At 54.5% G+C, this 13,930-nt stretch overlaps 5 protein-coding genes across 5 annotated transcripts; 2 read left to right on the forward strand and 3 right to left on the reverse strand.

Moving 5' to 3' along the window:
* Positions 1–1,057: 1,057 nt before the first annotated feature.
* Positions 1,058–2,244, forward strand: GUITHDRAFT_74219 (hypothetical protein; the record flags this gene model as incomplete). Its single annotated transcript, XM_005829012.1, has 2 exons — positions 1,058–1,662; positions 2,043–2,244. Coding segments are annotated over 2 exons (807 nt in total), but the record flags the coding sequence as incomplete, so codon positions are not given.
* A 575-nt stretch (positions 2,245–2,819) lies between these two features.
* On the reverse strand, positions 2,820–5,011 carry GUITHDRAFT_111943 (hypothetical protein; the record flags this gene model as incomplete). The annotated part of the gene is made up of 10 exons (XM_005829013.1): positions 2,820–2,926; positions 2,971–3,022; positions 3,067–3,102; positions 3,154–3,240; positions 3,294–3,347; positions 3,685–3,798; positions 3,852–3,982; positions 4,038–4,080; positions 4,132–4,426; positions 4,473–5,011. The coding sequence occupies 10 exons, from the start codon at positions 5,009–5,011 to the stop codon at positions 2,820–2,822; spliced, it is 1,458 nt and encodes a 485-aa protein (XP_005829070.1).
* Positions 5,012–5,666: 655 nt separating this feature from the next.
* On the reverse strand, positions 5,667–6,242 carry GUITHDRAFT_43810 (hypothetical protein; the record flags this gene model as incomplete). The annotated part of the gene is made up of 1 exon (XM_005829014.1): positions 5,667–6,242. A coding segment is annotated over one exon (576 nt), but the record flags the coding sequence as incomplete, so codon positions are not given.
* A 123-nt stretch (positions 6,243–6,365) lies between these two features.
* On the reverse strand, positions 6,366–7,364 carry GUITHDRAFT_74258 (hypothetical protein; the record flags this gene model as incomplete). The annotated part of the gene is made up of 1 exon (XM_005829015.1): positions 6,366–7,364. A coding segment is annotated over one exon (999 nt), but the record flags the coding sequence as incomplete, so codon positions are not given.
* A 556-nt stretch (positions 7,365–7,920) lies between these two features.
* On the forward strand, positions 7,921–13,914 carry GUITHDRAFT_111945 (hypothetical protein; the record flags this gene model as incomplete). The annotated part of the gene is made up of 22 exons (XM_005829016.1): positions 7,921–8,517; positions 8,566–9,441; positions 9,505–9,689; positions 9,860–10,514; positions 10,760–11,131; positions 11,189–11,236; positions 11,306–11,375; positions 11,426–11,466; positions 11,516–11,548; positions 11,606–11,674; positions 11,725–11,816; positions 11,866–11,977; positions 12,029–12,363; positions 12,531–12,667; positions 12,718–12,789; positions 12,837–12,871; positions 12,919–12,960; positions 13,004–13,055; positions 13,112–13,284; positions 13,480–13,557; positions 13,741–13,812; positions 13,858–13,914. The coding sequence occupies 22 exons, from the start codon at positions 7,921–7,923 to the stop codon at positions 13,912–13,914; spliced, it is 4,203 nt and encodes a 1,400-aa protein (XP_005829073.1).
* Positions 13,915–13,930: the final 16 nt, after the last annotated feature.

The raw sequence follows: 13,930 nt of genomic DNA on the forward strand, positions 1-13,930 counted from the left end.
CTCTTCTTCCCCCCACCATCCTCGTCTCCTTGTCTCCCTCCCTCCCTCCCTCTACTTCCCCCCACCATCCTCGTCTCCTTGTCTCCCTTCCTCCCTCCATCTCCTCTTCCCCATCCCCGTCGCACTCGCTCGCTCGCCCGGGGACCATAACATGCCCGATGCCTGCAAGCGTCTCGGGACCCCTACCCCCTCTCCCCTCCCTGTCTACCCACCTCGTCTATACCACCCACCCGTTCTTCTCTATTTGACTACCCCTGGTATTCCCATCTCTTCGGCTACCTGAGTGGTCCCCACGTGGAAAAGCGATTAGCTAATTCTCAATCCCCTCGAAGCACATCGTCAAGAACCCCCACTTTCGTCAAGAAACTTCCCTAATTCAGGGGTGGGGTACTCCTTTGACAGTTATGATGAGTAACGTATTCCGTAACGTTCAGCAACGAGGGCGCCATGCTTGAGAGGGACAGCGCTGGTAAGAATTGCGGGAGGAGGTGGGGAAGGGAAGGAGGAGAGGAGGAGAGAAGGAGAGGAGGATCATTGCATATACTTGTGGATGTACGGGATGTTGTGGTGGAGCATTCCGGTGAAGATGATAAGAGCGAATCTGAGCTAGAAGGTACTCGAGACGCAATGAGCGCGAGGAAGTCGAGTGGCAGGCGAAGTAAGGAGAGCTGGAAATGTTTATGAGGTGATAGGTGGAGTTTCTGATGATGGTGGTTCGATCTGGCCTGGTTCAAAGCCCAGAGGAGTGTTGATATGACATGCTGCCTCCAAGAAGGCACCAAGGGACAGTGAACTGTGCGAGCTCAGAGTGCATGCGACATCATGCATACAGACAGGGTTTTCGTGCGAGCTGAACATCTCACGCCTCCATGTACAGGCCCTCACGACGACTACTCCAACTGGAAGAAGCGTCCCCACGACGATGACGACTACAGCCCTTACGATGATCATGGATACCACGGAGTCGCAGCGAAGCGGGCGCATGTGGACGGGGACAGGCCCTATGCGATCAAGGTGCTGCATGTCTTGTGTGTGCTCAAGGTTGTGATGATTGAGCCAGTTCCTCGCGAGCAATAAGGATGCAGGAACTCTGATCGGCAGGGGCGGGAATACCATCTCTTCTCTCCAGCAGAGGACGGGAGCGAGGATCAGAGTCTCAAACGGGAACGAGTACTATCCAGGCACACAGAATCGCATTGTTCTCTTGACAGGTCAACTATCAAACATCATGGGGGCACTGGAAGGCTCTCTGCGTGAAATTTATGGCGATTTCAGCGGTCACTCGGCTCCTTCCCCTCCTGGGGATGACAGGGACAGCAACGGCATCATGTTGACACTCGCTGTCCCTGAAATCTCTTGTGGGCTGTTAATAGGACGTGGCGGGGAGAACATTAGGGTGATGGTGGAGGAGAGCGGCTGCAAGATACAGCTTACAAACAAGGACCACTTAGTTCCAGGGATCACGGAGAGGCTTGTCCTGGTGGTGGGGCAAATAGATCGAGTGCTCAAGGCAGTGGAATTGATTTTGTACAAGATGTGGGAGGATCCAAAGTGCAGGTATGACAATCCCACGACCCAGTACAACTCGAAGCCGCTGGCCAGCGACCTGACCAAGGCTGTGCGAAACCTTCAAGGGTCCTCCATGCAGCCGGAGCGATCGTCGTATGGCAACTCAAGTAGCTGGGACTCGTACGGGAGGGACTCGTACAGCAGAGATTCTTATAGCAGGGACTCTTACAACCCATCGTACTCCCCGAGGGAATCGGATCCTCCCGTCGATAGGTACTCCAACTCTCAGTACGACATCTACAGCAACGCGTACGTTCCATCGGGAGGAGGAGGAGGAGGAGGAGGAGGAGGAGGAGGAGGAGGAGGAGGAGGAGGAGGAGGAGGAGGAGGATCAGGTATGGAGGACATTCCTTCACTGAGGGTCAAGCTGACCATGCTGGTATAGGATCTAGCGGAAGGTCTTCATCGACTGTCACGTAATATACTGATGCTGTTAGGATGTGTGCAATACTCACGTTATCTTGTCTCTGCAGATATACGGTACATGTGCCGGACAACCTGGTCCCGGCTATCCTTGGACGGGGAGGACAGATCATCAAGGAGATGATGGAAGTGAGCGGGGCAACGATCAAAGTGAGCCAGAAAGGAGATTTTGTCCCAGGAACGAATAACAGGATCATATCTATCATAGGTGAATTAACTCCATGCCTCTGCACTAATGGAGCACGTTGCTGAGCGTGTGCCTTGGCAGGGGACCAGAACGCTGCATCTTACGCCCATCAGCTGGTCAGTGCAAGAATCCCGCAGTTCTAGTGACAGAGAGGTATGAAATGTTGAGCAAGGGTGAAGCTGGTGAGGTCTTGGAGACAAGATTTTGCCTTCGTCCCTCCTCGTCCAGCTCTTCTCCAGGAGATGGTTGAGTAAAAGCTGACTAATTGATAATCCCTTGCGGTGGACGCGCCCACGGCCGGTCGAGAGAGACAAAAGGCCGAGGACCTTGTATGGCGTCAAGACACTCAAATGATCGTCAGTGAGACCTTTGGACGCAGACATGAGCATGTAAGCGAGGCCTGAGGAGACGGTGAGATCGCGTGAGGGGGGGGGAGAGGGACGGGGAGGAGCAGAGGAGCAGAGAAGAGGGAAGGGGAGGAGCAGAGGAGCAGACAAGAGGGAAGGGGAGGAGCAGAGGAGCAGAGAGGAGGGAAGGGGAGAGCGGGGAGGGCAAAAGAGGAGACATGGGACATTGGATGGCAACTTACGAGAGATAGCAGAATCCAATCGTCCGATGAAGTAGTCGCACTGCAACTCACTCATTCTTGCTGCTCACATGATCTCTGGCGCACCTGAGACAAGGTGTCGATCTCTGCAATGGCGTGTAGGGCGGTAGCGCTGCCGTCAAGCTCTCCCCGCTCGATCCCTGCGCATGCGTCAGCGGAGGATTGTGCAGAGTTTGTCTCGCACTTCTTTCCACCCACATGTCATACTGAGACTCGGCAGGATTGTGTTCAGGAGCCTGAGAAAGTGTCACCTAGCAACTAGACCCGCATCGAACTTGACCTGCGATGCTCCGACGTCGTAAATTTTCCTGTCAATCTGCGACAAACATTGCTCATGCTCAAGTCAGTGTCAGGCAGGCAGGAGAACCGGCAGAGAGAAGCATTCAAAGTCTTGTAACGCATGGCACTTTTCCACCGTTTCGACATCATCAGTAGCAAGGAAGATGTTGGACACCTGGAAAACACATTTGAAACGAGCAATCAACAAGATTTGCTTCTACCCCATACAACTCTTTCATCGCTCTCGCTTCCCTCAGGAAGTTCTCGAAATGCGGCATCCATCTGCAATGAAATGGTCACCAGGAGATTCTCACAGGCAAGCTCGCCTTGCTGCCATGAAGGAGTCGCCTCGCCGAACATGTATGCCGATGATCGGATGTTTCATGTTCATTCCCGACCTGTCCGATCCTGTGATATGATTCCTCGTATGAGATCGGCTACCTTAGAGACTCTATGTACTGCCCTGTTCCAGAAAGTAGGGAAATGAGGGATGTTCAGTGTAAAGCTCAGCAACGGAGAACAGGTACTGGTGCGGTCGTTGAAACGCCAGATGAAACTTAGAGCATGCGACTGAGAAACAACGTCTATGAAATCATGAACCTGATGCAAGAGACGTCACCTGGAGCCAGAATGATCCCTTGTGAGCGTATTTCGGTGTCGAGAAGTCATGCATAATTCCATCAACACCTGACCACGTGCCTTCACGCTCAGCCGCGAGCATTGCAGGCTTGTTCTGAACGAGGACGATGGTCAAAAATCGAAAGTCTGCGCGTTCATGGAGCTCACATCGTCGTCAACAACTCTGAAGGAGACGTTTGTGACTCTGAGAAAGTAGCAGGACAAGCTCCTGTCATCTCCACAGAACTTGGAGGAAGTCCAAGTCGCCATGCTCCCGTTAGGTGCAGTGAAGATTCCTCCTGCACTCATTTCAGCATCAAGACTGACTTTTTCTCTTCAACAACAAGACAGGACCTGTCGCAAAGGCTTTCGCAAGATTGTGAGCTGCATACACCATCTAACTACTCGTCATGGTCGACATGAGCAACTCACGAGCAAGTGTACTCACGGTCACTCCGAAGCCTGACATCGGGGAAGCAGACGGTCGTACGTCCCACGGATCAGCATGCTGGGGGAATTGAGACTCAAACATGTCCTTGTAGACCTCAGCGGATTCCTCCTGCACTTTAGCTACACTCTGAGCCAGGACTTGCTCGTCAGGAAGGTATCTTGTATCTGTACAGAGATCTGTACACTGAATTTTGCCCTTGCCCTCCTCTCTCGTGGAATAATGCCATACTCCACAGACCGAGGACGCATGGCACCCATCGACGCTCTCGACCTCCGACGGTGAAATTATGTGTCTGCACAGGAAGGTCAACCCGCCGCTTCTTCAGCACCCTGGACTACCTTGCTACATAATCCTGATACTCCAAGAGCTCGATCTGTGTCAACGGCACTGAAGTGCTCGTATCAACGTGAGAGAGGCTGTTGGCTGAGGCCTGTCGTCGACCGTCTAGAATCTCTAAGAGGTCAACGTCAACGTCAGAGTGCTTCACTATGAAGGCGCTTTCTCCGACGACCGGCCCGCAAGTTTCCTCTGCGCCACTGCACAGTGTGACGGTGATCTTGTGATGGCCGGCAGCGACATTCTCAATCGGAACGTCACACGGATAATCTTCACACAAGTGCAAACGAGCTCCGTCGAGATGGACTTGGACCCTTGTCTCTTGACTCCAGTGCATGTACCGGCGAATGGACGCTGTAAGATTCAACGCTGACGCATCCTGAGGTCGGATCACGAGCACGTCCCGAGATGCTTCAAAGAATGCATTCTTGGACAGGATGAGAACCTTGGCCTCGGAGTGCCCAGAGGGCGAGACTGGGTTCAGAACTTGAAGGAATATGCCGACTGCGAGGTAAACGAACACGGAGGGTCTACGCTGCATCATGGAGGAAGAAGAGAGCTTCCACTAGACAAGAGCTCCTCAGCAACCTCCCTTACCTGCTTCTGTCCTCGCCTCCTCTTCACGCATGTTTCCCCCTTCCCCCCTCCCTCTCCCTCTTGCTCCTAGAGTATTTGCCATGACGCAGCCATCTCAAGTTTGTGGTATCGCCTTGACCGTTTTAAACCGTTTCATGTACTCCGTGTCAAACATTCGGAACCAGGCAAGCACTTCATTGCTTTCTTTGCTCAGTAATACACTACTCTTTCAGTAAACAACACATCAGCAACCGCTTTCAGTACAGTTATCCTCTTCACAGATCCCGCACATTGAACGAGCTGTCGTCCATCTTATCTAGAGCTATCCTAACTGGCTCCAACCCTGGCTCGTTGAGAATACTCGCAAGCATGTGACTTGGATTTGATTTCTCCTTCTCCCCTGACGCTGTCTCCTTCACCAGCTCTCCACTGAGTACAAACTTGAGAAGGGAAGGCGAGAAACCAGCTAGCAGGGTCACTCCGGGCGTGTCTGACTTCACTGGAAATCCGTCTGAGGATGAATTGACATTCCAGAAGATGATGTGGGGCGGCTCTATCGGCCGGCCATACAGGCGCATTCCCTCCTGCCTGAAGAGCTGCTTCATGTTGTCGTGAGCTGTCTTGGGGTCCTGTCCCGCCGCTTCATCGAACTGCATGTCTGAGATGATGAGCAAGTTGGGGATCTCGTCGGGCTGGAGACCCTTGCTGCGGACCAGCTCCAGGATGAGTTTCATGGCCTTGTACACATCCGTGTTGCCACCCCAGTCTGCTCGCATCAGTGACTTCACTTTGTCGACTATGTTGGTGCAGCCTTGCAGCTTGTGCCATGAAGGCCTCTCAGAGAAGGTCAGGACGAGGTCCCTATACGCTGGGTGGGATACTTCGGAGCAGAGGATTCCAAGGGCGATAGAGACGAACATCGGGGTGCCGCTCATGGATCCAGACACGTCTGACATTGCGATCGTTTTCCCGAGATCCACAGGTCGTTTAGAATCCGATTCCAATGCCTTTGCCTCGAGCACATCTTGGACGATGGAGAGCAGCTCGGATTTCTGTTCGGTGCTTTCATTCCCTGCCTTGACTGCAAGATGGTCGTCAAGGTCTTGGGACATCGCTGAGAGCTCTGCTTTCCTGTTTGAGATCATCTCCTCGACATTTTCCCGCACTTTTTCCCATAGAACCCCACAGATTTCTCGGACAGCCCCTGAGCAACGCTTCATGCCAAGGATCTTCTGTACAATCTCGTGAGGGAAAAGCTGCTTCCCATTCAGGGTCTTCTCGCGTGTCGCCTCAAGAAACGTTTCACGGCACTTCATCCGACTCTCTTCCGAGGAACGCATTTCTTCACCTTTGACCTCCTCATTGAGGAAAGCTTTCATGTACCTCTGCACCGCCAGGGAAGGGACAGTGTTGAATTGTATGGTATCCCACTGGTTCGAGCTCATCTTCACCTCGGGGACATCCAAGGCTCTCCTCAGCTCGGACAACATCCTGCGGTATTTGCTCTTGACGTACCGGCCGGCTCTGACGGGATCTTTTGTCGATGTCAGGACATCACCATAGAGCTTCTGACAGATGCTTCGGGTCGCTCCGAGCTCGCGTCCAAACGCATGACCCTCGGAGGGTGCGAACTTTGCGCACAGAGAGAGTTTGGGTACCAGCCCTTGCTCTTGAGCTTCCGTTAGCTCTCTGTAATCGGTTTTGAGCTGATCAGCAAACAAAGTCCAGACTCTGTCTGCGATAACATCATAGTCATCCTGCTGCATACCTGCACCTTTGCAATTTTGCAACAGGAGCAACAGGTCCTTCCAATATCCAAAGCTGGGAACAATGACGAGAAGCTCGAGCACCACTGAGGGGAAATATTTGTACAGAACTCGCATCATGATCAAGAAAAGTTTGCGCTCTCCCTTTCCTCCCCTGCACCAACGAGTCTGGAACGCCAGCACGAAAAGCGATTTGACGGTTTGGACGTCGCCGTGCTGTTGAGCCTCCACTAGCACGTCACGTACTGAGTCTTTGATCTGCTCCTCTTGCAAGCCTCGCACGAGCTTGGAGAGGAGCGCGAGGAGAGGTTCACCAAACGAAGCGGGGTCTAGTTCCCAATGACCATTGCACCCCTTGGTGTAGGCCACGGTGGAAGCCATGATCAGGAGGGCGGAGGACGGGCGGCTAGGTGAAGGGACGGAGGGCAAGCTCGAGAGAGAGGAGGGGAGAGGAGGGCGGGGGGATGGGAGGTCGAGAAGGAGGAGGTGTGAGGGAGGGAGGACGAGCAGGAGGAGGAGCCTCGGAGGAGAGCGGTAAGGTTTTATAGTCATTTACTCAAAGTTAAGTTAAAATTAGTACGAGTCGGTTGGATTTTTCCTTGTTTGTGGTCGACAGCCTGTTGCAGTGGTAGGATTGCGATGCGACCCCCCGGACGGGCACCGGGGCCGGGCCGGGGAGTCTCCGAGTCGGATCCGGAGTCCCGGGCCGGCAGCCGGCCCGGACTCCGAGGGTTCAGGCGGGCCCGGGGCCAGCGCCGACCGTGTCCTGCACTGAGTCACGGCGGGTACCTGAATTTAAAATTTTATAGTTGAATTCACGTCATTTTTCTTTTCAAATCTAGTAACGAGATTTCAATTCTAACACCGGATATAGAAAAACTGAGCCTTCCATGACAGCCAGGGGAAGCAGCAGGACGGAGGCGACGCGAGCGATGGCGAAGGAGTGAATATGAAGCATGCAGGTGGATGATAACAAGAGATGAATGCCGTTCAAGGCCATCGGAGTCCTCCAAGGTTGGTAGCAGCCCTCGTTCTCGGATGCTAGGAGGAGGTGGGCCACGTTGAAGAAGCGATGCTAAGCTCTTCATTCGATGCCGGCCATACGCCCATGAGGCGCGCAGATTTCGGTGACTATGACGATGATGATAACAGACGTAGGGACAAGCTCAGAGAGCAGGAGAGCGGTGTCCTCTTCGCTGGGATGGAGGGAGACATGGTGCAAGATGATCGCAAGGCTGAGTCGAGGTGGGCCCGAGAGAAGAAGAGGATGGAGGCGGATTTGAGGAGGAAAGAGGCGGAGATCTCTCATCTAGAGCGGAGATTAAAGATGTCCAAGGAGAACATGCGGACGGTCTTGTCTGAGAACGAAAGCAGCCAGGACACGATGAAGGTTGAAATCAACGAGCTAAAGCAAATGTTAGCCAGAAAAGACGGAGAGATTCTTGCTCTGCAGCACAAGTCAACAATAGCCCATCCAAGGCATCATGATCATCATCCAGGCTCGCACCACGAGGATTCAAGAAACTCTGACGCCAGCGATGCTGCGAGAATTATGAAGGAGCTGCGGGAGGCTGCGGATCAGTTTTCCAAGGGAGCTGTCGGTTCAGACGCAGACGTGAAAGAGATCTTGCTGAAAGTCCTTCAAGACTCAGCGCAGAACAGGAAAGAGATTGAAAGACTGCAAGAGGAGAAACGTGAGCTTGAGGTGAAGGTTCATATTTTACGTGGTCCCCGGTGACCTCGTATTTGACAGGCTGCCGTTGAAGAGATGAGGACGGTTTGCATCGACAAGATTGTCTCAAGGGCGGTAGAGGATGAAGAGCGTTCAAGTCAGAAGGAGAGACAGGATGCGGTTGCCTCGAACGAGAGTGAGAATGAGATCAGAGTTCAAGAGCTGCGCACGAGGGTTAAAGAGTTGAACGAGGAGATTCATGAGCGCGACCGTCAGATCTCAGAGGCGATGAGGAGAGTGGAAGAGGAGAAAGCAAGAGCAGACAAAGCAGGGCAGAAGATCGTCAAGAAGATGACTGCTCAGACGGAAGAGCACCTGCGGACCATCGCAGCGCAGGCCCGTCAGATCAATCAGATCGAATCCAACCTGAGGAAGGCCATTGAGAAGTACGAAGAAGCCAAGGAGCTTCAAACCTCGTGGTCTACCTCTGCAGAGTTGTGCACAAGAGATTTCGAAGCTCAAATGGCAAGGTTGGAAAAGACTCTCGATGATTCACACAAGTTCTCGTTGGAGCTTCTTGCCACTGTGGATCAACTGAACGCGCAGAATCGACAATTGGAGAACGCCTTGATGCAGGAAAGAAATGACGGCAAGCAGGCGGACGATGTTCTCGAAGTTCTGATCTCTCAGCTTGCTGACTTGGAGTCGGACTTGTCATGCTTTCGGTCCTGCTGGAGTGGAGATTTTCCATCAAGCGAGGGGGGGGACACTCAAAACCTCCTCCCCAACTTTGATGAGCTCAAGACGCGTCAAGGAATCGAGTTGTTTGAGAGCCTGAAAATCTTCTCTGGGACATTTGAGTTAGGGGGAACTTTGACGCGGGATGGTCAGTACGTCTCAACGCTCGAGGACAAGCTTCAAAAGGCGTACGAGAAGATTCATTGCCTCGAAGAGGAAGTGAGTTCTTAATCCTACCCAGCTGTTGTCAGGAGATCTTACTTGCGATGTGTTCCCCTTCAGGTGAAAGAGCTCAACGAGGACTGTCAGAAGATGCATGATTCATGGCAGAAGGAGTGTGAGGAGAGGATCAAACAAGTCGAAAACCTCACTGCCAAGAATGCTCGACAAGCGGACACTCTGTCACACCTCACTTCTGAGATCGCCATCCTGAAGGCTTCTTGTGCCTGCCCACCTTCTCCCGGAAGGTGTCGCATCCTCCCTCCACCTCTCCCCCTCTCCCTCCCCCACCTCAATCCCACCTATCTTCCTGTGTCTCTCTCCCCTCCTCTCCGTGCCTCTTCCTCTTCCTCTACCTTTACCTCTTCCTCTTCCTCTGCTTCTACCCCTCTAGCAAGTGTCTGACGTCATCGAGCAGCTTGAATGGATCGCTTGCCGTCCCCTCGTCGCCAGGGAAGCCTCAGACGCAGTACTCGAAGCGAGAGGAGGGAAACGCCATCGACGTGTCTCACGACGCAGACACCACCGAGGAGGATCTGTCGGAGGCCTGGAGCGTGTTGAGCTCCACGGGCGGGGCTCAGCGCTCGCAGGATTGGGAGCAGACCAACCCCGAGCAGCTGCAGGTGAACAAACTCAGGCAGGCGATCGACATGCTGCAGCGGCGCGTGCGCGACCAGGAGGCGAAGGCGAACAAGTTCCAGACTGAGAGCCAGCTGGAGCGATCGCGATCTGTGGCACAGAGAGCAGACATGCAGCGGCAGGTGATGCAGCAAGTGGACGAGCTGTCGCGGCAGCACAAGGTGGTTTCAGACCTCACCCAGGCTCTAGAGCAAATGCACCTCGAGCTGAAGGCCTCAAGGGAGCGAGAAGCGGAACTGACCACGAGGGTACAGCAGATGGAAGAGGAGGAGAAGCAGATCCACCGCGCGAGCAAGCAGAGCTGGACGAGCGAGGGATGCGAGTTCGAGAATTCGCACCTGAGGGCAGAGGTGGAAGACCTTCGGCTGTGCCTTCAAGCAGCTAAGGACAACACGTCACTAGTGAGGGAGGGGATGGCTCTGAAGCTTCTGCGGGTAAAGTGCTTCCTTGCCTCCCTTCCTCTCCTTCCATTCTTGATGATGCTTCCATCGCTCTGATCCCTCACCTCCTTCCCTACTCATCTTCCTCCCCCAACTTCTTCCTCTCCCTCTCCTTTTCTCTTTCCCTCTCTCTCTCGCTCCCTTCTCCTCTTCCTCTTTGCTGCTCTCTTCTCCTCTCTTCTCCTCTCTTCTCCTCTCTCTTGTGCTCCTGCCCGATGACGCTGCCCATCGTTGTGCAGGTGGAGAGCAAGTTGAGAGACAAGGAGATCGAGTGCTTCCGGCTGCGGGAGCTCCTAGGCCTCTCCTCTTCCTCCTCGCCCGACCCACTGGAGGGAAGCGAGTCCCTGCGGGCCAAGTCAACCACAGACTTCCACGTGAACCCAGCCCAGGTGCTGCGAGAGTTTCTCTCCTCCCCTCGGGCTCCAGCAAGGAGCCAGAGGGAGCAGGAGAAGGAGGAAGGGAAGAGTGGAGGGCAGGACGGGGAGAGGGTTAAGGATCTAGAGGAAGAGCTTCAGAGGAAGGAGGAGGCGGCTAGAGAGTTGGTCAAGAGCCTCAAGGAGGAGCATGACCTGGTCAAACGGGAGCTACAAGGAAGGATCAATGAGCTGGAGGTGGGTTTCTTTCCGTCGAGCAGCCTGAAGGTGGACATGGGGTGAACGTTTGCGCAGGAGGAGCTGAAGCAGAAGACTGTGTTTGTGGAATCGCCGATCAGACCTGTAAGATGTTTTCTTCCGATCCCCCTTGTCGTTGGCATCACGAATCCTCACGGTTGGTCAAACTTGCAGAAATCCAGCTATCCCTCAGCAGAGCTGAATGGAGAAGCAGGGTTTTCCAACGACTCCTCACATGGCTCCAGTAAGATCTGACGCGGAGAGGGTTTGTGGATGACGTATACTTGTCAATAGAAACTTTCGGTAGCGAGAGAGCTCTGCATGCAAAGGAGCAGGTTGGCTGTCATGGAGTCTGGTTGTTAGACCTGACAAGAGGCTTCATAGGAGAAGATGAAACATTGGTTGAAGATTGCAGAGGTGTTTGTTGCTGCCCGTGGTTGCTGTTGTGTTCTGAGCCCTGCGGTGTGAAAACAGAAGAAGGGGCCAGTAGCCGACGATTCTGTTGACACTGAGATGGTGAAGAAGCTTGTCATCCAGCTGCTGGTTGTTGACGTTGATCCTGATTGAGGGGTTGTTGAGCTGAAGGTTGGCAGGCCGAGACTGAAGAGCTTCAGAGCTTCGTTGAGCTGCACAGTGACGTCATCATCGCCGATGACGGCAAGCTGTCCGATGACGAGGCAACAAGGTCTCGTTGCTCACAGGGTGCTGTGTTTGAGGACTAATGGTGGGAGCAGCGAGCAAGGCAAGCTGCTGCCGTCCGGTGCCGAGGACCGAAGCGCGGAGTTGGCGGAGCTGCAACAAGCGATCAGCAGGAAAGAGCAGATGGTGGCATGGCTGCGCTCCAAGGTAAGGGAGGGATGATGAGGGAGGAGTTTGGGAGCTGACTGACGATGGTAGATCATGAGATTCGCAGACCTGCTGAAGGACTTGAGGGATGACAGCATAACGAGTCTGAGGCAGAAGGACAAGCTCATAGCCGAGCTGCAGCTGGAACTCACGAACGCCGCGGAGAAGGGACAGGACGAGCACGGTCACGTTGAGCTGCGGCAGGATGTCGCAAGGAAGGAGCTATGCTCTCAAGAGACGCAGACTGGGACCGTTGGAGTGGAAGAGAAACAGACGGGGACAGGAGGGGAGGAGGAGGAGGACGTGAGGTTTTCGATCCTCAAGCCGGATGCTGTCGACAAGGACGCGACCATCTCTCAGCTCAACGATGAGATCAAGAAACTTCGGTGACTGCTCTTGCCCTTCCTCCTCCTCCTCCTCCTCCTCCTCCTCCTCCTCCTCCTCCTCCTCCTCCTCCTCCTCCTCCTCCTCCTCCTCCTCCTCCTCCTCCTCCTCCTCCTCCTCCTCCTCCTCCTCCTTCCTCAGGACTCTGACCGCTTTTGTGAAACCTCAGCGAGCTGGTTCTGTCGCAGAGCGATCAGATTTCTGTCTTGCAAGACGAGGTGGGCTTGTTGTCTTTCGTTGTCAAGAGCTCATGGCATGTCAAGGCCCTCGCGTACCTGAAGAAGAACGCGTCTGTCGTCAAGAGCGGTCCCCTCACGCTCTGTTAAGACTCAGCGGTTGATGGTGTGGCCTTGTAGACGTGTCGTCAAGGCTGCAGGTGGAGGAAGCGTGCTCGCGGCAGGTGGACAAGCTGGTGCAAGAGATTGCTGGTAAAGCGCGTCAAGTGAGATGGTCGACCGTTGAGAGTTTGCGGCAGCTGCTGGTCGGGAGCTGAGGGAAGTCAGCGTTGAGGTGAGAGCCTCTGACAGGAAGCAGCGGCATGGCTGAGGGAGAGGCAGGTGGAGATGGGGCTGGAGCACATGAGGGCGACGAGCGAAGAGGTGGAGGGACTGGGAATGAGGCAGGAGTGACGAGAATGGTCAGGATGAGGAGAGTTTGCTGCAGGAACGGCGGGCAAGGGACGCGCTAGAGGCGGGTGAGCTCGCCATCGACCTGCTGTGGTTGTCGCTGACGTGCTGCGTTGCCTTGCAGAGCTGGGGGTGCTGAGGGAGCGCGTGCAACGATATGAGGAAGAGCGGAAGGACGAGAGGGAGAAGGCGGGGGGAGAGGAGAAACGCGAGAAGAGAGAGTCGTACTTGAGCCTGAGCAACATGACAATGCCGGTGGAGGAGAAAACGCAAATGATCATCGAGCTGAAGGCCAAGGTGAGGAGGAGCAGGGGCAGGAGGAAGGAAGGAGGAGAGCGAAGGGAGGAGAGCGGGAGAGCGAGGGGAGGAGAGCGAAAGGGAGGAGGTTGAGAAGATCGGGAAGGAGTAGGGGAGGGAGGGGCATCAGTGGGAGGAGGCGAAGAGTGGGAGGGAGGAGGAAGAGTTGCTGGTCGTCTGCTGACATGCCAGCAGATCTCCCAGCTGTACAAGGAGCTGAAGGAAGGGGAGGAGAACATGCTGCTGCTCACCAAGAAGTACGACATGATGAAGGTAGGGAGACAAGGACAAGGGCAGGAAGGGATCAGGAGGGGGAGTAGGAGGGGGAGGAGGAAGAGGAGGAAGCGGAATAGACGAGGACGATAGAAGCATGGGGGAGGGAGCAGCGAGGAGAGAGGAGGCAGGAGGAGGAGAGGGAGAGGGCACATAGTCTGCGCATTTTGATCATCATCACAGAGGAACATGAAGACGTACAAGCTGGACGTGGCGGGCAAGATCGGGCAGCTCCGTGAGCAGCTGCAGGACAAGGTTCCTTGCTGGAGGGCTGGGCTGCCTCGTCTGATCGCGGAGCAGGAGGAGGAACTGCGGGAGCTGGAGAAGAAGAGTGGAAAGACTTCGCACAAGAACTGAGAGAGGAGGAGGAGGA

The sequence above is a fragment of the Guillardia theta genome, assembly GCF_000315625.1.
Source record: "Guillardia theta CCMP2712 unplaced genomic scaffold GUITHscaffold_55, whole genome shotgun sequence".
Taxonomy (NCBI): Eukaryota; class Cryptophyceae; order Pyrenomonadales; family Geminigeraceae; genus Guillardia; species Guillardia theta.